The 27,224-nt window shown below is 40.6% G+C and overlaps 1 protein-coding gene across 2 annotated transcripts in view; it reads right to left on the bottom strand.

Annotated features, from left to right (window-relative positions):
• DCC (DCC netrin 1 receptor) overlaps positions 1-27,224 on the bottom strand; it is a 980,705-nt gene that overhangs the window by 40,330 nt on the left and 913,151 nt on the right. For both annotated transcript variants that reach the window (XM_073619854.1, XM_073619846.1), the window contains exons 23-26: positions 19,523-19,682; positions 11,792-12,015; positions 10,150-10,266; positions 377-532 (exon numbers count right to left, since the gene is read on the bottom strand). In XM_073619854.1, coding sequence (XP_073475955.1) covers positions 377-532; positions 10,150-10,266; positions 11,792-12,015; positions 19,523-19,682 — 657 coding nt within the window. The remainder of the gene's footprint in view (positions 1-376; positions 533-10,149; positions 10,267-11,791; positions 12,016-19,522; positions 19,683-27,224) is intronic.

The following is a 27,224-nucleotide window of genomic DNA, read 5'->3' as shown; positions in this document are numbered from 1 at the left end:
CTTGTTTCCTGCAAAAATGTTGTGCGGTTTGTGATGTTGTTTGTTTCTGAAGCCGCACAGCGTTTTGTCACCAGCCTTTGAAGTCCTACGCTTTTGAAGTCTAATGTGTCATAACTCAGAAGGAAGAAGGGATTTCTTAAATCACCTTTGGACAGCATGAGGCTTTGAAGAGAGCAGAGCGGCAGGGGGGCTTTACCCCAATGTCAGTATAAATACTCCTGCCGTAATCTATTAGAAGAATAGACAAAGATACACCTACATGTAGGGCAGTCCACAGATCTACAACTATAAGTGGGAAAAAAAAAAAACATATTCACCACTTGGATACAGTAACAGTAAACCAAAATCTGACTTTTAAAAATAAAAAATATCCTACCTCGACTGGGCCCGAACCCCCGATCCACTGACAGCGTAGGGAAGGGTACGGGACGAAGCGTGAATTGTGGGTGCGGATAGACACAAGTCGGCGATGGTAGAATTCCTGGATACTGGGCACTTTCTAGCGTGGGAACCGGTATGGCACTGACCACAGCTGTAAAATAAAATAAAAAGTCAAACATCTTATACAATGCAACACAACAGTTGCAAGTCTGTAGTTGTCCTTTGTGATTGGATGTCTCTAAAGTGGCAAAGTATAAAAAAAGTAAAGAATGCAAATAGGAAATATTACTGCCCTAACCCAAAAGAGTGAAAAAATAAATAAACAAATAAATGAACAGCCGCTACATAAGAATGTGACAAAAATTCAAAGTGAAAAATAGTAAAGGATGTAGCACTAAAAACAGTGAACAATGAATATGTACCAAGTAAACAAATGATATCTTTGTGATAGAAATCAATCTCAAATATAACAATCGTGTATACAATAAGTGAAAACACAAGTGAAAGAGTCCAATCAGTGGAACAATCCTATGAAAAACCAGTAAAGTCCTCCACAGAATGGTTGTTACTCCGAAATGGGGTGCAATAGCTTTGGTAGGCATGTAGAACATCAGAGATGATGCATCTTCCACTGAAAATAAGGGGTATGTGCTCTTACCAGAAGTGGTGGACTTGAATGTCAACGAGTCAATCAAGCAAGGATGCCTAAATCGGCAGTTCTCCAAAGTAATCCAAGGAACCTGAGGACCTCCAAAGATGACTCCAGGGGGTTGTGCAGGTAACCACAAGGCTGAAACACAGATGTTGGAATCCACAGGGCTGGAACCCAGACGTTGAACAACCGGACAGCCAAAAAACTCTTTGGGGGGGGTTTCTCCATGTGTTCTCTTAAGCATAACACATGGAGGGACCCCCCCCCCCCCCCCCCGGATGAGAGCTTTTTGGCTGTCTAGTCTGGTTGTTCAACGTGTGGGTTCCGGCCCTGTGGATTCCAACGTCTGAGTTTCAGCCTTGTGGTTACCTGCACAAACCCCTAGAGTCATCTTTGGAGGTCCTCGGGTTCCTTGGATCACTTTGGAGACCTGCCGATCTAGGCATCCTTGCTCGATTGACTCATTGTCGCTGACATTCGAGTCCATACCCCGTATTTTCGGTGGAAGATGCACCATCTTTGATGTTCTACATGGCTGCCAAAGCTGTTGCACCCCATTTCTGAGTAACAACCATTCTGTGGCGGACTTTACTGGTTCATCATAGAATTGTTCCACTGATTGGACTCTTTCACTTGTGTTTTCACTTATTGTATACACGATTGTTATATTTGAGATTGATTTCTATCACAGTGTTCTAATTTGTCTAATTGGTACATATTCATTGTTCACTGTTTTTACCGCTACATTCTTTACTACAAAAAAAGTAAAGCTGCCCATACACAGTTTTTTTTATTTTCTTTCGTTCAGCCAGCCCCCCCTAGCCCAAACATTGTATTCTAACAGCTGCACTTGCCGCTGTAGGAAAACTCTAATCAGCAGCTGTAGCTGATTGGCTGCAGTCCCTGATCAAGAAAAAATTGGCAACATGTCCCTTTGACAAAAGAAAAAATGACCGCGCTAATAAGGGAAAATAAAGCTGCTAACACCACAATTGACAAAAATTGCATAAAACTATAAATCACATAAGTGCAGCGCTAAATGATACATGTAGTCAGTGGCGTCACTAGGGTTGGTGTCACAAAGTGTGGAAAAAATTGGTGTCACCTCCCCCTCGAGTCACATAAGCAGGAATAATTACAAATCAAATATGGAAGCCCAATTGCTCAGGTGTCTCAGGTGTAGATGGATCTGCAGTATGGTAGGTATGAACCTCTGCTTAGGTGGACCGTGGCTCTCAGTTCAGACACATTTGGTATGGGTCCACATGATTAGCAAGAGTGTTGAAGATTTTGGAAGAAGCTGTTTAGAACACCAGAGATAACCCACCATTATAGGTTTGCTTTTCTTGCCCCGATCCTACTTTGATCACATGTCATAGTTACATGGTAGGTGAGGTTGAAAAAAGTCACAAGTCCATCAAGTCCAACCTATGTGTGTGATTATGTGTCAGTATTACATTACATATCCCTGTATGTTGTGGTTGTTCAGGTGCTTATCTAAGAGTTTCTTGAAACTATCGATGCTCCCCACTGAGACCACCGCCTGTGGAATGGAATTCCACATCCTTGCCGCTCTTAGAGTAAAGAACCCTCTACGTAGTTTAAGGTTAAACCTCTTTTCTTCTAATTTTAATGAGTGGCCATGAGTCTTGTTAAACTCTCTTCCACAAAAAAGTTTTATCCCTATTGTGGGGTCACCAGTACGGTATTTGTATAATTAAATCACATCCCCTCTCAAGTGTCTCTTCTCCAGAGAAAATAAGTTCAGTGCTCGCAACCTTTCCTCATAACTAATATCCTCCAGACCCTTTTTTAGCTTTGTTGCCCTTCTTTGTACTCACTCCATTTCCAGTACATCCTACCTGAGGACCGGTGCCGAGAACTGGACAGCATACTCTAGGTGCGGCCGGACCAGAGTCTTGTAGAGCGGGATAATTATCGTTTTATCTCCGGAATTAATCCCCTTTTTAATGCATGCCAATATTCTGTTTGCTTTGTTAGCAGCAGCTTGGAATTGCATGCCATTGCTGAGCCTATCATCTACTAGGACCCCCAGGTCCTTTTCCATCCTAGATTCCCCCAGAGTTTCTCCCCCCAATGAGTAGATTGCATTCACATTTTTGCCACTCAAATGCATTATTTTACATTTTTTTACACTGAACTTCATTTGCCATGTAGTTGCCCACCCCATTAATTTGTTCAGATATTTTTTCAAGGTGTGTGGCAGAGCTGAGTAAATCTCAGGACTGAATGGAAATAACAGCTCCCTATCTCAGTTTCCTAATCTGCAGGCCAATTCCTGTCCAATGACTCAAACAAGAGTTTCCTTTTAAGTAATGGATTCTCACAGATCCAGCATTGTATTGTCAATGCAAATAATATAGCGCATAAAAAAAAAGTCTTCTGTATGGAAAATAAATCAAACAATTGAACATTTCCTTCATTCCTTTTTTCTTTTATTTTTTTAAAGTTATTACTGTGAGATCGGATCTGATTGAAAACCTGAAGAAACGACTGTAGCTTGTTGACAATTGAATTCCAATGTGACACTAATGTTAAGAGTTTGCAAGCTGAAATGCTTTGCACAAATCACGTTGGGTTTTTACAACTCTGCAATTCTCCATCAACGGAGGCAATTTACTGCCGCCTGTCACATTTTATATTCAGTGAATGAATGCCTTTACATCGGGAAAGGGATATAAACAAAACAGATTTGGCCTCAACAACCGCTATATTTCCACGTGCCATTGTTCACGCCACTTCCCAGCATGCACCTCGAGAGACGGATTACTCAGAGGGGACAAAAAATTGAATTACAGTCACTTTGTGTTATCACTGCATCAACATAAAGGCAATTTTCTATCAATGTGTTGTGTTATTGTTGAAGTTAAGACATCTGATATTTGCTTTTAAAAGTCTATTGCATAACTTCATCATGGTGGATGATGTAGTAAAAGAAGGACTCAGACCTGAATAAAAATCTTTATATGGGTTCTAATGAGGAAATCATTATATAGGGGTTAAAGTGTCATTAAACCCAGACTATAAAAAACTTCTAATTACATGCTATATAACAGAGTTTGCATACTCACAAAGCCACTAAAGCATTCGTTTTGTGTAGAGTGAAGTATACCTGGTTGATCCTGCCTTCAGCTGTCCCCCCCATCTTTCCTGTGTCCCCACAGCAGCCTGAAATTGTGTAGATCAGCTGCTGTCCTCTACTGAGCATGCTCAATCTCAGTTCCCTTCTAAGCTCTTCATTTCCTCCTTTTTCTTATCTGTGCAGCCCACATAACTATAGAGTCACACATGTGGCATACCTCCCAACTTTTAGAGATGGGAATGAGGGACACCTATCAACAAAAGTATGCAGGCATAGGACACACCCCTTGTCATACCCCCTTAAAGGAGAATTGTACAAAAAATAAAAGATTGGTTCAACCCACAAGTGCTTTTTTTACCACTATTACTCCTTTATATTGGCTTTTGGAATTTACACATACAGAAATTTAGAAATCAAATGAAAGGTTTAGCGCTGGAAAACACTTTTTGATAGATAAAAAGTGCATTTTATATACAACTATATAGATAAGACCAAAATGAGGGACAAATGAGGAGGCATGAAAAAAGTGCATTTTATATACCACTATATTGATCAGACCAAAATGAGGGACAAATGAGGAGGCATGAGGGACAGAGGGACATTGCTCCAAATCAGGGACAGTCCCTCAAAATCAGAGACAGTTAGGAGCTATGGAAATCAAACATAAGACTCAATAAGAAATAACACCTACATCAAAAAAATAAACTTGAACCCAACAACACTCCCTTATATTAGAGTCCCCATCAATGTCCCTCTTACATCAGAATCCCCCTTACATCACAGTTTCCATCAGAATCCCCTCTAACATCAGAGTTTGCCTTCAGCCTGTGATTGGCCAGTAAAGGAGCAGCAGCACACTGATCAGTTCATACCTCTGCTCATTCAAACTCTATGCCACTGGCATCCTTGGTGGAAACCGAACATACTGTAAGACCCAAGACTAAGAAATAACACCTACATAAAAAAAATAGACTTGAACCCATCAGCGCTCCCTTATATTAGAGTTCCCATCAATTTCACCCTTACTTTAGAACCCCCCCTTAAATCAGAGTTCCCATCAGAATCCCCTCTCAAATCAGCCTGTGATTAGCCAGTAAAGGAGCAGCAGTACACTGATCAGCTTTTCCCCCTACTCATTCAAATTCTAATGGGATCCTTGGTGGAAACCAAACATAAGAAATAACACCTACATAAAAAATATAAACTTGAACCCATCAGAGTCCCCATCAGAGCTCCCTTATATTAGAAACCCCCATCTACAGTCAGGTCCATAAATATTGGGACATCAACAAAATTCTAATCAATTTGGCTCTATACACCACCACAATATATTTGAAATGAAACGAACAAGATGTGCTTTAACGGCAGACTTTCAGCTTTAATTTGAGTTACAGTTTGTATATGTGCCTCCCACTTTTTAAGGGACCAAAAGTAATGGGACAGATTAACAATCATCCATCAAACTTTCACTTTTTAATAATTGGTTGCAAATTCTTTGCAGTCAATTACAGCCTGAAGTCTGGAATGCATAGACATCACCAAACGCTGGGTTTCATCCCTGGTGATGCTCTGCCAGGCCTCTACTGCAACTGCCTACAGTTCCTGCTTGTTCTTGGGGCATTTTCCCTTCAGTTTTCTCTTCAGCAAGTGAAATGCATGCTCAATCGGATTCAGGTCAGGTGATTGACTTGGCCATTGCATAACATTCCACTTCTTTCCCTTAAAAAACTCTTTGGTTGCTTTTGCAGTATGCTTTTGGTCATTGTCAATCTGCACTGTGAAGCGCCGTCCAATGAGTTCTGAAGCATTTTGCTGAATATGAGCAGATAATATTGCCCAAAACACTTCAGAATTCATCCTGCTGCTTTTGTCACCAGTCACATCATCAATAAATACAAGAGAACCAGTTCCATTGGCAGCCATACATGCCCACGCCATGACACTACCACCACCATGCTTCACTGATGAGGTGGTATGTTTTGGATCATGAGCAGTTCCTTTACTTCTCCATACTCTTCTCTTCCCATCACTCTGGTACAAGTTGATCTTGGTCTCATCTGTCCATAGGGTGTTGTTCCAGAACTGTGAAGGCTTTTTTAGATGTTGTTTGGCAAACTCTAATCTGGCCTTCCTGTTTTTGAGGCTCACCAATGGTTTACATCTTGTGGTGAACCCTCTGTATTCACTCTGGTGAAGTCTTCTCTTGATTGTTGACTTTGACACACATACACCTACCTCCTGGAGAGTGTTCTTGATCTGGCCAACTGTTGTGAAGGGTGTTTTCTTCACCAGGGAAAGAATTCTTCGGTCATCCACCACAGTTGTTTTCCATGGTCTTCCGGGTCTTTTGGTGTTGCTGAGCTCACCGATGTGTTCTTTCTTTTTAAGGATGTTCCAAACAGTTGATTTGACCACACCTAATGTTTTTGCTATCTCTCTGATGTATTTGTTTTATTTTTTAAGCCTAATGATGGCTTGCTTCGCTGATAGTGACAGCTCTTTGGATCTCATATTGAGAGTTGACAGCAACAGATTCCAAATGCAAATAGCACACTTGAAATGAATTCTGGACCTTTTATCTGCTCCTTGTAAATGGGATAATGAGGGAATAACACACACCTGGCCATGGAACAGCTGAGCAGCCAATTGTCCCATTACTTTTGGTCCCTTAAAAAGTGGGAGGCACATATACAAATTGTTGTAATTCCTACACCGTTCACCTGATTTGGATGTAAATACCCTCAAATAAAAGCTGAAAGTCTGCCGTTAAAGCACATCTTGTTTGTTTCATTTCAAATCCATTGTGGTGGTGTAAAGAGCCAAAAAGATTAGAATTGTGTCGATGTCCCTATATTTATGGACCTGACTGTATGTCCCACTTACATCAGAATCCCCCATTACATCAGAGTTTCCATCAGAGTTTACCCTTACATTATTACATCAGGGTCACCATCAGAGATCCCTCTCTCGTCAGAACTCTGCCCTCGGCCTGGGATTTGCCAGTAAAGGAGCAGCAGCACACAGATCAGCTCATCCATCTGCTTACTCAAACACTATGCCAATGGTATCCTTGGTGGAAACTGAACACAAGGCCCCATAAGAAATAACACCTAAATAAAAAAAATACTCCAAGCTAGACTCCTGTCCATATTGTTTGCTTAGGTTGAGTTTCAAAACGACCAGCTGCAAAATATCCTGATCATTTCAAAAAGCTATTCTAGTCCAGATGTTGCTGTAGCCATTCATTTTTCCATAAGATGGAAGGCCCTACCACCTCTGTCCTTGGCGTGAACTCATAAAAGAATTGATTTCCTTAAGCACGCAGAGTGAGGGAATCTATATCCTGCCTACATTGACCCCATTAGCTCCCTTTCACCATGACATCACAGAGAAATACATGTTAGTGTTCTGAACAAAGACATATAACAGCCTTCTGCTCACCCAAAATGTCTTGAAAGGGGATTTACACAAAGGAGCATATAAAAAAGGAAAATAAAGGTTGACGTGCAGGAGCTTGTAAGCACTCCGCTATGGAGGTTTGACCTATTTCGCCGTCGTCTCCCCTCTTATCATCGCCATCTGCGTTCTTCAGGATCAAAAGATAAAATTCCTTGATGCTAGTCGCCGTGTACTCTACATTTTTCCAGTGATGGCTAATGGAACTTGTGCCTCGTATGAATGTGAAGATACACCAGCGACGCACATCATCCACCATGTTTTCCCTGAGATTAAAGTCAAATTCCGCTCTCCATATTGATTTCAGCTTCTAGTAGCAGCCATTTAATATCAGAAGACCATCTGCTGCTTTACCTTTAACACAAGTGACCTTTTCATCATATAGAACTCCTGACTTATTGCTAAAGGGAACCTGTCATGCAGCAGAATACCTGTGAGAAGCCTCATATTGAAGCTGTCTTTTTTTCCTGATTGCTAGTCTGCATGGAGGTTCAGGAATAGTAGCTTCTACCTGGGGCTTCTCATACAATATTTTGCTTCATAACAAGTTCCCTTGAACAGATTAACAATAATTTAGGGATTATTTATGCAAGCCAAACTGATTTATTGTGTCTTTTTGGGGGGCTTTTTACTCCTTTGTGGTATGCAAGCAGTTAACATTTTGAAATCAAAGTAGAACTCTGGGTAAAATCTGTCAGCAAAATCTGTCATCAGCATTAATATGGAGGTTTTTGTCGCCCCCCCCCCCCCCCCCCCCAACATTTGTTTTGCCTGTTGATTCAGCTAGTTAATCGATTGTTTTTCCACTTCCTGTAATAGAGTGACAACGCTGTTTGTTCTGCAGTGAAATTGCACAACAATGTTGTCACCCTGTAGACAGGGTAATCTTAGATGGACGCTTAAGCTTACTAAACACTGATCAACATGTTCCTGGACTGGCGGGATTTGAATCAATGTGTGGGCTCTCCCACTCGTTGTTTAATTGTCTTCCGCCAAATGGACATGTTGGAAAATCTTCCATCGATCAGCAGCTGCAGCCAATCAGCTGCTGATCAATGTATTCTGTCATTGGCAGGCTCCATTGTCAGAATACAAAGTCCTGGAGAAGGGATTTCTCCATCCATCTCATTTGTGTGGACAGGGGAATTTGTTCTTTTTTCATTTTTTTTTTAACAAAAACAAAGTTAACCGTGTATGACCAGCTTTAGTTTTAAATCTATTTGAATTAAGTGTCAAACAAATTAAAAGACTACTATTAAAAAACTACAGATAACATTTTTTAAGCACTTACATAACAAGTAACAGTATTATTTTGCTTTTGAGAAATGTATTAATAAATTAAACACCCCTGTCAGTAAAATGGTATGGCCCAACTGTAACTTTTTCTGGACAGCTTGATCCACATGTAAATACAAACATAAATAAAGGCACGTGAAATAAAAAATATTGAATACTATCATTACAGGAAATAATTAGATAGATAGATAGATAGATAGATAGATAGATAGATAGATAGATAGATAGATAGATAGATAGATAGATAGATAAATAGATAGATATCATACACACCAACTATATGGACAAAGGTTTGAGGACACTTAACCATCATATACATAGCTCCCAACTGCCTCTGATTTCGAGGGACTATCCATGATTTGGAACAAAGTCCCTCTGTCCCTCTTTCCTCCTCATTTGTCCCTCATTTTGGTCTAATCTATATAGTTGTATATAAAATGTGCTTTTTATGTTTCAAAAAGTGTTTCCCAGTGCTAAACCTTTCATCCGATTTCTAAATTACTGCATTTGTAAATCTGAAAACCAGTATAAAAGTATAGTAGTGATTACAAAAAGCACATTTTTTTTTTTTTTGTAGAATTCTCCTTTAAGGGGGCATTGCAGGGGGTGTATTCTCTGCCTACATACTTTTGCTAATGGGTGTCCCTCATTTCCATCTCAAAAAGTTGGGAGGTATATCATATATATTTGTAGGGACAATTTGGGCTTCTCACTGGTGTTCCCAATGAAGGGTGCAGTCAATACTACAGCATACCAGGAAAGGTTGTTACAGCTGCAAATGAGGAGGCCATTTGGTCATACTTTCATAATGGGATGTCCATCAAACTCCTATGGGTGTGATGATCGGGTATCCTTAAGCCTCTGACTATATAGATTTGCAGACCTGACACCCTAAATTAACAATATTTATGTGCCCAACCCCTCATCCAGACTCACAGCACAGCTTACATAAAGGAAAATAGGTGAAGAACCTGTTGTATTTTTTTTCTTTAGCTATGATCTGTCAGTGAGGAAGAGTAACAGGTCCTCTTTGTTCAAATTCTTCAACATGTGTGTTTCTGATAGAAGCATGGGCATACAGTACATTCATTTTTTTTTTCCAGAAAGGTTTGCTATTCTTCTAAAAGTTAATTTAGTTTATATTATGCAGCTAGTTTAGATGCAATCATTGTTAAGTACAAGGTCCTTCGTTCTACTGATGAGTTCTGAGTAACCACAGGCTGGTCAGCAGAGGTCTTTTTTTTTTTTAACGAACACTTACATGGATTGTTGGCCTGTGACTCCATTGGAATCATGAGCTTGGCCCTTGTGGCCCTTCTGGCAGCTAGAGAGCGCTCCAATGTGGAAATGTTACTCCCGACTTCATCTGTATCTGGACCTGGGGGGATAATATTCCATCTTAGTAGAGTTCATGGACACAATTAACAATAAGACACTTCAACCCTATCATCATTCCGTACATCTTCAAGTGTGCCAATAAATGATATACAGAAGAAGGGCACTTTTCCACTGGCAGTAATATAAACCTCTCTCGAACACCAATCTGCAGCACAGCTGTCACCTCTTGGTGTTTTTTTTTTTTTTTGCTGTGTGGCCCCATTGATCTCAATAGGCAAGTTTGACAGGCTGTGCTACCTATCAAACTCTGCAGCCTGAGTTAAAAGCAAGCATCCCGGCCGCAGCATGTGTACAGCCCTGTCATGCTGTAATGTCATCATCCCGGGGGGTTGCCAGGGGGCGGTAAAACTGTGACTAGGAGGATAGGAGGTGCTGTTATGTAGTTCAAAGTGGTAAACTGGGAAGGGCTAATAACACTGCTTGAGATAGCACTGCACATTGCATAGGGCAGCATTGGATTTTTGGCAGGATCAACATACATACTTTTTTGCTATAACAAATTGCTTTTAGTACTCTCTAACAGACCAAACGAGGGTAAAAAAGAGAAGCTCATTGTTATAATTTACACATAATTTAAAGAGGAACTTCAGTTTGTTTGTTTTTTTGGGGTTTTTTTGAGCAGCTACAAATACTGTAGCTGCTGACTTTCAGAAATCAGGTACTTACCAATGCTTGGGGTCCAACTCTGTCTTTCCACAGCCGGTTCTTCTGACTGTTGCAGTTCCTTAGTGCCTGTATCTAGAATATAGGGGACCTGAGGAACCACAGCTGGCTCCCAGCTGCACATGAGCATGGTCCCCCAGCTGGAGGGTGCTGGGCATGGGATGTCATCCTTGCCTACTAGGAAAGGTTTGTGAAAGTGGCAGCGGGTAAAGATAAAAAACAGTACTCACTCCCCACAAAAAAAACGTAACTCAGTTACAGCCTGGGGAGAGGGAACATTTCAGCAGGACTTCACTTTTTGAGTGAAGTTCTGCTTAAGGCCTCTTTCACACGAAAGCCAGTCCCTTTACATCTGACTGCCCATAGAGCAGAGTGGCGTGTGTCCGTATCTGCTTTGCATAAACTGAGCAGACATGGACCTGTCATCCACCTGTTTTACTCTGCTCAGCAGAGGGGATCAACGGGCAGATTCCCTGCTGAGCAAACTAGAGCTAAGCAGAGGCCAGCCCATGCAAACGGGGCCTTCAGCAACATTTTGACCTTTCTCCATTCTAAAGGAATTTCTTTTTGTTTTATATTTTTGAATGGCAGGGTTAGTATTCGTAATTACAACCTGAGCAATCTCAGTACTGTAAAAAGAAAAGTTGCCGTGTCTGCATTCCTTGAGAAAAATTTAAATAATCAAACGAGCAGCACCTGATATCACTGGGGCATTTCATACACCAATGCTGACTTCCATATTCACAAATATACTTAGACAACTACTGTACATGTTAATTGGTTTTCAAGGAACAAGAACAAATTTTGGTTCCTAATTAGTTTGGTCTGCCAGTACAGCTTACCGGAATGTGAGCTTTTGCTGCCCAGCTGAGACTCTGATTGGCTGTGGCTAACTGGTGTGATATCTTGGCAGCTGGGTCGGGGGGAGTCCCGCCCCTGAGTTTCTGATCCAGCTGGCTTCTCTATGTTCTTCATCTCCATCTCCTCGTGGTGGATCCACAGATCTGGAGGCCTAAGTTCCTTCTGGCTACCCTTCCGTTTACTAGCGCTGTGTGTGGCCCTTTTTCTAAAGAAAAAAAAAATATGGAAGACATATTCCACCCTAATTATTACGTTTGAACAAGGAACTGTTACCAAATGCAATCAATTCAAACTTATTCCTGCTTTCCTTGCAACAGAAGAAAAGCTAAAGTATACCCAGTAGTTTAGTTTTGAATAGAGTAGGAAATAATAAATCCTCTGTCCGTTTTTTTTTTTTTCTTTTTTTACTGTGAATATTTTCCCTTTACTTCCTATTCCAGAGACACAACAGAAAATGATCAAATCTCTTCAGCGTATATAAAAAAAAAAAAATCACATTATAAACAACTGTCCCCATTGAACAAATTCCTCTATTCCAGCTGTAAAATTTCATACTTTTCGTCACTTTTTGTCCAGATAACAATAGTCATCAGTAAAAAACATATAGAAACATATATTTTTTCAAAAAGCTATTCATCCAGCTAACCACTGGTGCATTTGTTCTGTGTATAAAAAAATAGAGTGGCTTGAGAAAATACCGCATTACGGCCATTTCGATGGAGCTGAGTATCTTATTTATTTTTATGATCCTCGGCTCCATCATAATGTAGGATGTTTCACAACCTCTCTGTTCTTTTTTATGAATAAAAAGTATACTATCTGATTTGGAAATAGAAGGAGAAAATTCACTTTTGCTCCTTTCGTACAGAATGAATGTACCAGCAGTTCGTTGGACAACACATGACATCACTTCCGATTTTTTTTCTGTCGTACGAGAATTTTCATGACTTTAGTAACCTATTCAATTTCTACGATCTGTCGTACGATAATCGGATCATGTGTACAGGCCATTACTCTATGCAATACACTTTAAATTGCAGTCCAGTGTCTGCCACCTTTATTAAGTTTGCATAGGTGCTCTTATCCTCATTTTCATCGCAGAGACATTGCAGTTTACAAGAATAACAAAGTCTCAAATTAATGTTTTCATAAATTTACGGAATATAATTTTTTTCTCTGGCTTGAAGTCACGCATAAATTATATTTTAAATAAAGATTTATAGGGCAGGCACATTAGATACAATACTAATTTCTTCACATGTGTCTGGCTGTTAGAAGCATGGAGAAGCCACTGAAATGACCTGGATACAGTTATTATTCTGATTATGGGGTAACGGTATGTGATCAGTTTCATCAGACTTGTGCTCAGCCGAGTGAAGACAGGAAACAGCATTAAATACAGATGCTTGGGATGGACTGTGAAAACTTTTCCGATATTGATGTTGAAGAAAGTTGACATTTGGATTCTCAGGGGGCTGGGTGCCAGGTGCCATGCCACTTTAGCACCAGCTGCTTACTGATCCAGAGTGTAAGTTTTACGCTGGAAGTCCCCTGGGTAACTACAAGGACTTCCAATGACAGCAACTCATCTGAAATTCTACATAACAAAATAAATATTCCTAGCATTCCAGTTGGGGATTCAAGGTTTTGGGCTTTTTTATGGGAAAAGAAAAAAAAACCTTGCCTGGAGGGCAAAATATCTACAATGTAAGGCCATCAAAACTTTTCACATGCTTATTATTTATCCATGGGTAGATGATACTGTCTGTATTCAAATCCCCATGGGGAAAGAGGCTGCCAATCATAATCACAATCACATATTCTAGATAAATGCAGTCTCCAACACAGGTATAACTACATTGATAGCATATGACTGTACATTACCCAGAGAAAGAAAGAAAGAAAGAAAGAAAGAAAGAAAGAAAGAAAGAAAGAAAGAAAGAAAGAAAGAAAGAAAGAAAGAAAGAAAGAAAGAAAGAAAGAAAGAAAGAAAGGGTAATGCCCCGTACACACGGTCAGAGGCACAAGGTCCTATCACACATTTTCCGTCGGAAAATCCGACCGTGTGTCAGGGCATAAGAGTTGTAATGGAAATTTGTAAATTCTGTATAAATTTGTACTCTATTTTGTATGCTTTGCCTATGTATTGCATGCTGCACTCATTGTGCACACGGCACTAATTAGGTTTTCACAACATATTGCATTCTTTCGAGCCCTAATTAAAATTTGGCCTGACTATGTTACGCCCCCTGCTACCATAAAAGTACAATTGTAATATTAATGTAATACCTACTTAATCATGTGTATGAAAAATATCAATTGCGTAGAATAAACAGAACAGTTATTTTGGAAAGATGCTGAGTGTATCTTTTTGTGTCTGTTCCCTACTGCAGTAGTTATTATTAATCTGGAAGCACTAATAAATATGAGGATAGGAGTTGCCTATCTATAACATTTCCAGAACAGAGTGGAACATATTGGCGAGAAGAAAGGAGTGAAGAGGAGAGAGGAGTAGAGAGTAGACTCCGAGGAAGGAAGGGAAGTTCAGAGGGGAAGAGTGGAGAGGACAGGAGAAAGAAAGGAAGGTAGTTAGGGAGGGAGAAAGGAAGAAGAGAAGTGGAGAGGGGAGGAGAGGAGTAGAGAGGGGTGGATAGAAAAGGAGAGGACAGGAGAATAGTGGATAATGGAGAGAGGAAAGGAGTGAAGAGGAGAGAACAGTAGAGCGTAGACTGGAAGGGAGGAAGGAAGGAAGGAAGGAAGGAAGGAAGGAAGGAAGGAAGGAAGGAAGGAAGGAAGGAAGGAAGGAAGGGAAGTGGAGAGGTGAAGAGTGGAGAGGACAGGAGAAAGAAGGGGAGAAAGGAAAGAAGAAGAGAAGTGGAGAGGGGAAGAGTGGAGAGGACAGGAGAAAGAAAAGGAGGAAGGAAGGAAGAAGAGGAGTGGAGAGTGGAAGAGTAGAGAGGAAAGGAAGGAAGGAAGGAAGGAAGGAAAGAAGGAAGGAAGGAAGGAAGGAAGGAAGGAAGGAAGGAAGGAAGGAAGGAAGGAAGGAAGGAAGGAAGGAAGGAAGGAAGGAAGGAAGGAAGGAAGGAAGGAAGAAGAGAAGTGGAGAGGGGAAGCATAGAGAGGACTGTATAAAGGAAGGAAGGACTAATTGTATGCAGCTCAACCAACATCATTTTAGGAGACTGCGGTTGGGTAATGGGGTGTAACATTTATCCCTTGAAATGATAAGGATAGCCAGTGACTAAAATGGGGCTATTACAAAGCACGTATATGCAGTCAAGAGGCCCCAATAGGTGTAAATAAACTGAGCAGATTTGTAAAATGTCTAATAATTTTATTGTCATACCTGTAGGCCATCCCCCCCCCCCCCGTAAGCCTGAAAAAAAAAAAAGAGAGCAGTCCCCACATCCTGCCTTGTTGCTAGGATGTGAAAATGTTGGTTTTGGTTCCTGTAATGCTAGGTGTGAGCACTCAATGGTTTTCAAATCCTAGCAACAAAAAAGGATGTAGGAGTTACCAACTGAGAGTTTTTCAGCCAGGGTGAATAGGGAACCCAAACAGCCTACAGGTTTGACAATAAAATTAATGAACATTTTACAAAGCTGCTAATTTTTTTTTCTATTTTATATTTACTTTGGCCCCTTGGCTGTGAGAACAATTTTTTATTTTTTTTTGGAAAAGGTGAATTTAGCCTTTAAGATAAATTCCTCTTAAATTAGTTCATGGGCGGAGTTTATAGGTTGATGCTCCTGGGATTTCCTGAATCGTTGGTTCAGGAACAGGGGGTGATGGAAGCCTGATTACCGATAGCCATGGGGATCTGCAGATCAGGGGGCCTGGTGCACACAATCTATACTGGGATAAAAATTAAAGGTAGCATTCAGATAGCGCATGGACCACCAGCAACTTCTGAATGCACTTTGTTTCTGTGTTTTTAGTAGCAAACTTCTGTTTCGATCAATGCTGTACACACTGAAGAGGGCTACGCTGGATGTCTGGAAGGCCTGAGGTTTTTGAGCAGTTAAGAGAGACATATCTGCTGCTTCTCCAGTACACAGCCTTGTAAAAGTCATAACAGATGCTCTTTTCTTTCCAAACATCTAAATTGACTGCAAACTGAAATTCCACTGTTCTCGTCTTATCTGCTTGTCTTGTTACCCTACCAGCAGCTGGGGAACTGCAGTCTGGAAATGTCTTCAGAAAAGACGTCATTTCATACATAATTCTTAACAAATCCAGGAACGTTTTTCTCATTGGATGCTGAATGTGGTAGCATTATACTGAACTGCTGCTCGGGAGACTCCAGACAATACTAGGGTACAGATCTGCTGGAGTTGCTTATAGGGTGGAACATAAAAAACAACTAGTGGATGTAATTAAAGGTTTGACAATTAAAATTGATTACAAAAATAGGAAAGGGAATTAAAAAAAAAATAGGGAACGCAAAGAAAGGATTGACAATTAAAATGTCTAATGTAATGTGCAACTACAAATCTCAGGGCATCCAGGGAATATATTTTAAAAGATCTATCCACATTTTAAAGTGTACCCATTTTTTAAAGAAAATGGATCAAGGACAGGCACCAACTACTGTACTAAGCATATTGGTTCAACCCAAAGCCAATCTCTCTATATCTGAAGCCTGGATGGATTATGATTTTGAATAAGCTTTCTGACTATATATTATTTTTTTGTTTCCCCATGCTGTGTTCCTTTTGTTGTAGTTTGAGAACCGGGAATGTTATTGGTTACTACAGAAAATACCTTACCTGTTTACATGGAATCTTGTCACCATATCACTGGGATCTGTCTTTTCTTGTTGTTTATTTATTTTTTTTTTGTCTTTTTTAATTTTCAATAGTTTTATTGTTTTTAAGATAATCAATTGACATAACACATCAAAATACAGTATTGATAGCGTAGGCTGAAAACATCATGCCTTCCTCAAGCACCAGTAATACAGTATTACAACTAGATAATACAGTCAGTTATCAGTTAATTGCTATTGTGATAATTGAAATATGAATAACTGTCGTGTGCTGAAGCTATAACAAAAGAAATAATAAAAGAACATAAATTTGCTCTGAATGGTTTGAACTTGCAAAGAAAGGTGTACATAAGGAGAACAGGAGGTAAATAAAGTTATTACACCGTTTAACTATTACAGAGTGCCTCTTGTTCATTATTATTGTCTTTGTTTAACAGTCTCGTTTAAAACTTCTTGGACTAAAACTCAATGCACAATTGTCACAATGCTCAATTTCCTCCCTCCTTGATTCTTGCTCCTCAATATAGTTTGTTTAAGTGCAACCAGTCCAATAGGGGGACCCTAGAATATCGTGCATTGACTCTCAGACAACAAACCCCTCGAAGCCCGCTTTGCTGAGTATCAAACACAGACAATATTATAAATGTATTCGTTACATGGTATATGTGAGGTGCACGGAAACGCAGAACCTGGTAGACTTACATCTAACTTTCTAGCTGTCATGAGAATCGCAATAAATTTTGTTTCCAGCAGACAAAGTTAAATATCTCCGCGGTGAGTGACTACAGTTGCCTAAGCTCGGATCCCGCGGGGGAGAGGCCCTCTCTCCTCTCCGGGCACCCCGTTAGGGTTCTTGCAGTGCCCATCAGAGCGATCAAAGGCCCGCCCCAACCGGATCCCTTTCCCTGTATAGTCCCCATAGACACCACACCATTCTTGTAGCCAATGAAGACTTAGGACTCTGTTAAGCTGATTATCTATGGAATTTCGGAGCTAGGGATCCCTTTCTTGAGTGTTTGTGACCTACACATTGTATGTACAAAGAGGCAACATGTCTCAGTGTGAGTTTCTCCTGTGTACTCTAATTTATGTATGTGTCTGCCTCGTAAGTCTATACATTTCCTACTATAGGGGATATTTAAGTCATCCCTTTTTGCAAATAATACAGTATATCACCAGATTTTTGGTAAGCGATCTGTCTTTTCTTATAGCTGTCGTAGGTGGTATGTAGACATGCATGAATGATAAACTATTGATACATATGTACTGATGCATAGAATTATGTAACTAAAGCGATTTTCTATATAGGTAGGTTTGCTCTCTCACTGGATCCTAAGGAAAAGGTCCTACATGAAACGCGTCAACTTTGTGGACCATATTATATGTGATTGCTGCATTCTTGTATACTATATAATATGGTACATGATAAATGCTTAAGGGTCCCCATTCAGGCTGGCAAGGTCCGATGGATTGGATGTCGCTGGCTAGTGAGGGGTGTAGACTGAGGAAAGGTCCGTCCAGACCCAAAGCATACTGCAAAAATAGGAAGAGATAGCTCAGCCCTGAGTGGTTAGCAGATAAAAGCAGCCTCAGCTCGATACATTAAGACTATAACTCCAACATGTTTCGCCCTGTCCTTAATTATGTATCCATGATTAAGCCCTGAGGGCAGGGCGAAACATGTTGGAGTTGTGGTCTAGATGTATCGAGCTGAGACTGCTTTTACCTGCTAGCAGCTCGGGCCGGGTGAGGTGTGTTGGCGGCTGGGCTATTTCTTCCTATCTTTGCAGTACGTAATGTGGTACTAACACACTTTGAGAGATGCATATTTATGGGGGATTTTTGTACATATCCCCCCTTTCTTTTAAGAATATGGTTTTAACTTGATTGAATTTAAATTTGTTTTATATCACTGTGTCATTTTCTGTACCAGTAAAGATCGCTCATTTTTTAGTTTTTGCATTATATTTTTAAAGTTGGCATTGGTAGTTGGCCTCACGGCAGTGTTCGGCTTTACGTGCCCTCTGTTTGACAATAGTTGATCATACAAATGGGCAGAATTGAATAACAAGATTCACTCTCCATGGACTTCAATGGGATTTTAATGCAAAAAGGAGGCAATGCAATAAAAACTTGACAAAAGTTCTGATTCTTTTCCACATAATCAAGAGATAAAAAAAAGTTTTGCTTGGAGTTGGTTTAAATAAACATTAGATGCACCTTAGATAATGGAACTTCACTCTCTCAATCAATATTGACTATTTTTAATCCTTTCGCTGCTAGCATTAGTAAATAGATATGAAAGTATATCATATTTACTTGTTTTAAACTTTTTTTGCCCATTTTTTTCAGTTACTTCCTAGTTTGTATGCCTAGTCAAATGATGTCATACATCCCAGGAGTCTTTGGGATGGGAGGAGGGGCTTTCTCAGCTAAGTACACCCTCCTGCCTACATGCCTGAGGTAAGGGCAGATGGATTCCAGGATATAAATGCTACTTGAACCATTTGCCCTTACTTAAGATGGCCCTGGCCAGAAATGCTAGGGAGTGTTTTTCAAAGTGACTTCTCAGCAAAATAAAGCATGGAGACATGGATGGGTGGGGGAGTTTAAATGCTAAAAATGTATTAAATAGTGTTTTTATTTTGTTGTGTTCAGATACAGTGTAGATCTGCTTTAAACTTGTCAGCTCGAAGTGGGGATTAGTACTATGCCCTGGGGATCACACATGGCCATGTGATGGAGTGTGAACGAGTTGTTTTAAATGTTTTAGTCTTTTCTTTAAATATACAGCTTTCTCTTACAATTGTTTCTTGATATCTTGCATTAGACATATACAATATCATCATGAATTTGCCCCATGGCACTGTTGTAGCCACATTCATAGAAGGATATCTCAGTTGAGTTTAATTATTTAAAGCGATTGACCAAAAGAGTTACATACTTTCTCTGCTGTGCAGACGACCTCCTTGTGCAGATCACAGCTACTATGACTACCACCAAAATAGTGATTGCTCCAACAGTAACCACAATGATGACCAGGAGATTGCTGTTCTTCTGCGGGGTGACACCATGCGGCGGATGCATCTGTCCAATGGGAGGCTCTAGAATGTGAAACAAAATAATATAAACAATTGTTAAATGATCACAAATAGGAATTTGTTTGTTGAAAAAGTAAAAAGGAAAAAAAAAATGGTTTCTCCACTTCAACTGATCAACGAGGAATCTGCAGTAATCGAAAAATACACTGTCATGGGAATTAATGCCGCGTACACACGGTCGGACTTTTCGTCTACAAAAGTCCGACAGCCTGTCCGACAGACTTCCGGCGGACTTCCGGCGGACTTTCGGCGGACTTGCAGCAGACTTTCTAACGAACGGACTTGCCTACACACGACCACACAAAAGTCCGACGGATTCGTACGTGATGACGTACACCGGACTAAAATAAGGAAGTTCATAGCCAGTAGCCAATAGCTGCCCTAGCATGGGTTTTTGTCCGTCGGACTAGCACACAGACGAGCGGATTTCGGGGTCCGTCGTAGTTACGACGTAAAGATTTGAAGCATGTTTCAAATCTAAAGTCCGTCGGATTTGAGGCTGAAAAAGTCTGCTGAAAGTCCGGAGAAGCCCACACACGATCGGATTACCAGCCAGCTTTAGTCCGTCGGCGTCCGTTGGACTTTTGTAGATGAAAAGTCCGACCGTGTGTACGCGGCATTACATTGACTTTTGTGATGCACTGTTGGCAGGAAATGTGACACATAAAAGATTTTGGCTTGCTTTAGCAATTCAAACCTTTTCATGGCTCCATTTCTCTGACTGTGATTTGAAAATACAACTGAATGTCATTTGATGCAACTTAAAGCCCTCTCTCAACCAGGGCTATAAGACAATGTACACTGCCTAGGGTTAGAGGGAGCAGCACTAAGCCAAGCCTCAAAATATACAAATTTTGATAGATTTTTTTCACTTTTGTTTGTCCCTGGGCACTTTTAGGGCCAAACTGAAAAAAGAGAACCGCAGGGGAAGAGAAAAGTTCTTTATAGTTCAGAGGAAGTTCATGAACTTTCATGTTTGATGGCCTGTACAGTTGAAAAGTAGCTTCTAATAAAGCATTCAGTTTATGCTGAAGGCCACCCTGGACTGACTGGATTACTCATTGGTCGTGGGTGGGTGATTTTGTGGGTGAGTAAAGAGATGCACCTCCAGTAGGTTGTACCCAACAGTGGAAACTGGTGGTAATCCCTCTTAGGGCTTGGGCTGCTGCCTTTCTCGAATGGCCTTAAGGTTGTTTCCACATGTAGACTTGGAATAATAGGAAAGAAGGGGTGCCCGATGTCCAAAAGAACTTGTATCAGGCACTCCTTCTTTCCTGTTATTCCAAATAAAGCATTTGTTTTGAAGGAGGAGCTTTGTACAGAGGGGGAGAGGTCATCATTCGGATGGTCTAGAGCAGGGGTCTCCAAACTTTCTAAACAAAGGGCCAGTTTACTGTCCTTCAGACTTTAAGGGGGCCAGACGTTGGTGTCATTGGGAGGAACAATGCCCAATCGTTGATGTCAGTGGGAGGAATAGTACTCCATTGTTGGTGTCAGTGGGAGGAATAGTACTCCATTGTTGGTGTCAGTGGGAGGAATAGTGCCCTATCATTGGTGTCATTGGGAGAAATAGCGCACCATTATTGGTGTCAATGAGAGGAATAATACCCCATTGTTGGTGTGAATGGGAGAAATAGTGCCCCATCAATGGTAATGGGAGGAATTGTACCCCATCATTAATGTCAGTGAGAGTAATAGTGCCCCATAATTGGTGTCAGTGGGAGGAATAGTGCCCCATCGTTGATGTCAGTGGAAATAATAGTACCCCATCATTGGTGTCAATGGGAGGAATAGTGTCTTGTATCAGTGAAAGGAACACTGCTGAGGGCCAGATAAAGGCAATCAAAGGGCTGCATCCGGCCCCCGGGCCGCAGTTTTGAGACCGCTGGTCCAGAGTGATCTAGCATAATGTCTAACTATGGTCCTGCTCCAAAACATTTTACCTGCACCCGCAAATGTCCATATAACTTTCCCGGAAACTTATACATAACCTTTGTGTGGTTTGCTGCAGCTTAATATAACATTTTCCAAGTGCTTGTACAGTATTCTAATATTTTATACCTTTACTGGTCATCTGTATTCTAAACAGAGTTCTCCTTCAATATGGCATGTTCTCAGGTACTTAGGTAAAATACAAAAACAAAATAGATTGCGTATAAAAGCTTAACGGTCAAAATGCCATCTGCACATTCAGCAAACTACACCGCTCATCCGTCACATAAGCTGCACATAGTCTGTAAGATGTCTTGACGTATATTTTCTGTGCAAGAGATTTATGGGAAGACCTTGATGTCTGCAGTGATGCTGCGCTATAGACTTTCATCCAATATTGATGTGGAAACAATATTCACAATCAATATGATTCATTGGTAATGTGTTTCAGTATTTTTCCAGGCCCCCGTGTGCGTTGTCATGCTCGCCTCTTGTATTAATTTATGCTCAGCATTTATTTTGACTTATTTATATTGGTGCTCTGCAAATTTTGGCTTCAAGGATAGCTAAACTTGTCTGGATTCCAATGTTTGGAATTGGCCTTTACAGGGGACTTCATATTGTGACCTTTTGCTAGCCTTTATCTGACCCTTGGGGCACTATGCTTTCCACTGACACTATCGATGGGGAGCTATTCTTCTCGGTGATACCAATTATGGGGCACTTTTATTTCTCCTACTGAGCACATGTACATGCAATTTTTTTTACTTCCACTGCCCACAAAGCCTGAGGGATTATTTACTCTTGCTGATACTTGGATATTCTCTACCGCCATGGGCCAAAGTCCAACCCCCTAAAGTCTGAAGGACAGTAAACTGGCCCTTTGTTGGAAAGTTTGAAGACCCCTGGCCTATTGTAGCAAAGATCTGGACATGAAAGACTCTTTTCCTCCTGGTTTTCTTACAGTTACCATGACACTACAAATATGTAAAGGATGAGAGAATAACTGGTCTGGGATTATGTTGTTGCTGTTCTTAAACCCAGGATAGGGGGAGCTTTGTATTCCTCATGAAACCACAACAAAATGTTAACACTGCCCCTACTTTCACACGAGTAGCTAAGGTCCTTTCTTGCCACAAGCAATGCTTGCCATAGGAGGCCAAAGGCATTTCATGTCAGATCCTACATAAGCTCATTTTCTGTTGCTCATTTGCCTGAGTCCTTCCCAAGCAAATGCCCCTCTCCTTTACGATGAATCTACATTTTAAACAGGGAGTTGAAGAATAAAGAAATCTGATTTAAAATGCTTCCCTTTATCTCATCAAGAAGAAGAAAGTATCTTCAAAAGCAGCCAGGATCGTCTGTTTTGTGGGAAGTTGAAAGGCTGGTTGAAGGCACACAGGACTGACAGAGAAATGTTGGCTTATTACTGGCATTTCAGAATCAGCCATTAAAGTAACGTTTTCTCAAAATGACATTCAGCTTGGCTCATAAGAGAAATGTGGAATGCAAATGTTATGTTAACCCTTCCAAAGACTTGAAATTTTGGATGGGCCTCATCTTCCATGACCTAACGTGACAAGATGGATGGTGAGGTTTAAACATTAAAGTGCAACTCCAGGAAAACCTTTGTGCTGAAGGAGCTGTAAATTTTACCAGCCATTTTTTGGATACCCACTTGGATACGTTGACCTTTCATGTGCATCTTACTGTGAAGGCTAGTTATAAACTGGGGTGGTTGCCATACTTTTGTGTAGCTTGCTTGCTGGATTTGGCATGGGGACACATTGGATGCCTCCAGCCAGCACTGTGCTCTTGCTGGGCTTCCAGTGACCAGGCAAACCTGCCCTTAATTTATCCACTGCTATATATGCTCCAATTTGGAGACTCTCAAAATATAGAATTAGGCAGTGGCGGCTGGTGTTTTTTTTCTTTGGGGGGGGCGGAAAACAACCACCCTCCCCCAGGTGGGTGGAACACCCCCCCCTCCACCCGCTCTAGGTCACCCACATTGATGGGGGGGCGGCACCCGTGCACCCCTAATGGATGGGCAGCCACTGGAATTAGGACCGCAGTACACAGAGGAGCCATGATGTAGGCACTGCAGCTTTCACATATATTTGCAAATGTGTGCAACTAAACCTTTGTTTTAACCTGAATTGTTTGACAGGGTCAATTTATTATTTTTTTTTTGCAGGCTAGCTGGTAAGTGTGCTGGGAAGTTTCTGGTTGTTTGTACACTAAGATTACTCTGCTACACTCTATGGCCAGAACATATAAACCTCAAATTACCAAGCCCAGGTGCACAGAGCCAGGTTTCGAATGCATCCCTTTATCTCATCAAGAAGAAGAATCTCTTCAAAAGCAGCCATGATCTTCAGTTTTGCAGGAAGTTGAAAGGCTGGTTGAAGGCACACAGAATTGACAGAGAACTGTTGGCTTATTACTGGCATTTCAGAATCAGCCCTTAAAGTAAAGTTTTCTCAAAATTACATTAAACTTGGCTCATAAGAGAAAAGTGAAATACAAATGTTACATTAACTCTTCCAAAGACTTAACATTTTGGATGGACCTCATTGGCCATGGCCTAATGCAGCAGGATAGCTGGTGTGGCTTGAACATTAAGGTGCAACTCCGGAATAATCATTGTATCTGCCCAATGGTTTTTACATTTGGCCAGCCATTTTTTGCAGACAGACAAATCTTAGTCACTAAGATTACTCTGCTGTTTCTTACACTCTCTGGTCAAAGTGTTGTAACCCCACATTACTGAGCTCAGGGGGACAACGCCAGGTCCTGAAAGACATGATTTGACATGTTTTGGAGCTCAGTTGACCTGCACAGAGACCTGATCTTAATTTAACACCTTTAGGAAGAACTGGAATGGCAATTGGTAGCCAGGTCTTATCCATGACCTCACAAATACTCTTTTGGCTAAATGGGCACAAATTGCCCCAGGCAAACTCCAACATTTGGTGGAAAATCTACTATGTTTGCCTGATCCCTCACTGTGTACTGCTGTTGTTCCTCCCAAGGGTCCATACATCAGCAAAGGGCAAAAGTGGGTACCACAGAGGGGGACTCATGGAGGCTGTAGCTCTTGTAAAGACTCAATACATAATGGAGAAAAAAATTAAGGGTCTTCTTTTTGTAGGTTTTTTTTCTTCTGAATGTTTGTTTTAAGGTCAACTTTAAGGTGACTGAATTACATATATGGTTATAGTTGCCTGGGTAAGTTCCACACAATCATTTGAAATGAAGAAGCCATATAGATGAGCAAGGAATTATTATGCCGTGTACACACGGCCGGACTTCCCGACAGAAAAAGTCCAATGGGAGCTTTCATTCGGACATTCTGACCGTGTGTATGCCCCATCGGACTTTTTCTGTCGGCATTACCGATGGACTCAGATATAGAACATGTTCTAAATCTTTCCGTCAGAAATGCCGACTGAGTTTACCCCGTGGCAAGAACGGCCGTGTGTACGCGGCATAAGAAACTTTATGAAGCTTTATTGCTATGTTCATCCAACATTTCTTAGTTGTCACCAGAACAAGAGGTGTGGGTAAATCGTCCAGTGGGGAAACCTGTTCCTCTTACAGCTGGCTAAGGGCTCATTTACACTACCATTGCACACTGAAGAGTAATTTCAGAGGGCATTTGACAGGCAGTAAGGAGGTGTTATGTCACCTGCTTACCGCCTGTTTTAACCTCTAAATCCCTGTGCCATTGTACACAGTTGCAGGCCCTCCATTCACTTGAATAGGTTGCATAGAGTGGGCGGTACTGCCCACTGATCATTTTTGCCGTGCCATGATGCAAAGCATTGCTGCCATGGCTTGTGTGCATCCTGTTGGGAGGGCGGTAAAAACGCAACTCATTCACATGTTTTTAACATCTCCCAACCGCAAGTTTAAGGGTTCATGTACACTGGAGCTCTAAACTCCTCTCTATGTTAGCCTATATGTCAATGTACACTTAAGGCATTTTCAGGAGTTTTGAGGTAGCAGAAAACCCCCCCTCCAAAGTCACGTCCTGAAGAGTAATTTTTGAGCTCCAAAAAGTCTGAATGCTCATCAACACTCAAAAAAATCCTTGTAAATGCATGTTTATGAGTGTTTGGCATTTTTCATGTAAAGTGGTCAGAAACCACTGTATTTTCATCGGATACATATGATCTATTTGGTATTATTAAATAATAAAATGATTTATGTAATGTTTAAAAAATCTGTTTCATTTTTGCAAATGTAATATATGTGTATATATATATATATATATATATATATATATATATATATATATATACACACACACACACACACACACACACACTGTGTAACATTTTTATTATTAAAACAATATTAATATTATATTATATATTCATTTTTTTAAATTATTAATTAATTTTAAATGATTTTGGTGGGGGGGGAGGTTCGTTTTTTTTAGATATATATTTCTATAGATATCTTCTATAGATATATATTTCAATAGCTAGCTATAGATATCAGGTCAGGACACTGTGCAGGCCAGTTAACTTCCTCCACCCCAAACTCGCTCATCCATGTCTTTATGGACCTTGCTTTGTGCACTGGTGCGCAGTCATGTTAGAACAGGAAGGGGCCATCCCCAAACTGTTCCCACAAAGTTGGGAGCATGAAATTGTCCAAAATGTCTTGATATGCTGACGGCTTAAAAGTTCCCTTCACGGGAACTAAGGGGCCAAGCCCAACCCCTGAGAAACAATCCCCATCTTAATCCCCCCTCCACCACATGATTTGGACCAGTGCACAAAGCAAGGTCCATAAGGATATGGATGAGTTTGGGGTGGAGAAACTTTAATTTCCCCCCCCCCCAATGATTATTTTTCCAGCTGCATTCAGGACAAATTTATATACCCCCTTTTTTTCTATTATTTTTGGTATGTAGACTTCTATCAGGCGCCTCATGTGAATGTGTGTCAGCATTCAGCCCTGCACTCGAAGCTGCCCACCTTGCGTGTCTGTGGAATTTCCAGCCAGCCTGTTCCAACCTTTTGTTTTTTGCTTCGTTTTGCTATGTTCTAATTTCCATGAACCTTCTATGTAAGTACAACTGCCCAAACATTTTAAAAGAGTTTTGAAGTAACCAGTAGTCCGTAGTAGCCTCATACAGTATCTTGCTATTTTACTATGTTTAAATCTATATTGCAGATAAAGATTGATCACCCAACTGTAAATCCCTTGATGAAGGAATAATACATACCAATTTCTGAAACATGTCGGGATATGTGCTGTAAAACCATCCGTTCCACCTTTAAAGATATAGGCTACGGGGTGTAAGCACTGGGTTGACATATCGACTTTGTATAATTTGATATGTGTATTGTAAACGCACATGTATACTGTTAATTGTATTTATATTTGTATTTTTTATATCTTCTCTACGAATTCAATAAAAATAGCACTTTTGTGCATTTTATACATATCTACTCACTATACTCCATTTTTGCCTTTAAAGTCCTAAGGGGCGACCCTTGCGTGCATTCCATGCACATTTCTTTTTTGATATATATATATATATATATATATATATATATATATATATATATACAGTATCTCACAAAAATGAATACA

Source organism: Aquarana catesbeiana, linkage group LG01 (assembly GCF_042186555.1).
Source record: "Aquarana catesbeiana isolate 2022-GZ linkage group LG01, ASM4218655v1, whole genome shotgun sequence".
Lineage (NCBI taxonomy): Eukaryota > Metazoa > Chordata > Amphibia > Anura > Ranidae > Aquarana > Aquarana catesbeiana.
The sequence above is the reverse complement of the archived record's forward strand: the minus strand, read 5'-3'. Positions and strand labels throughout refer to the sequence as shown.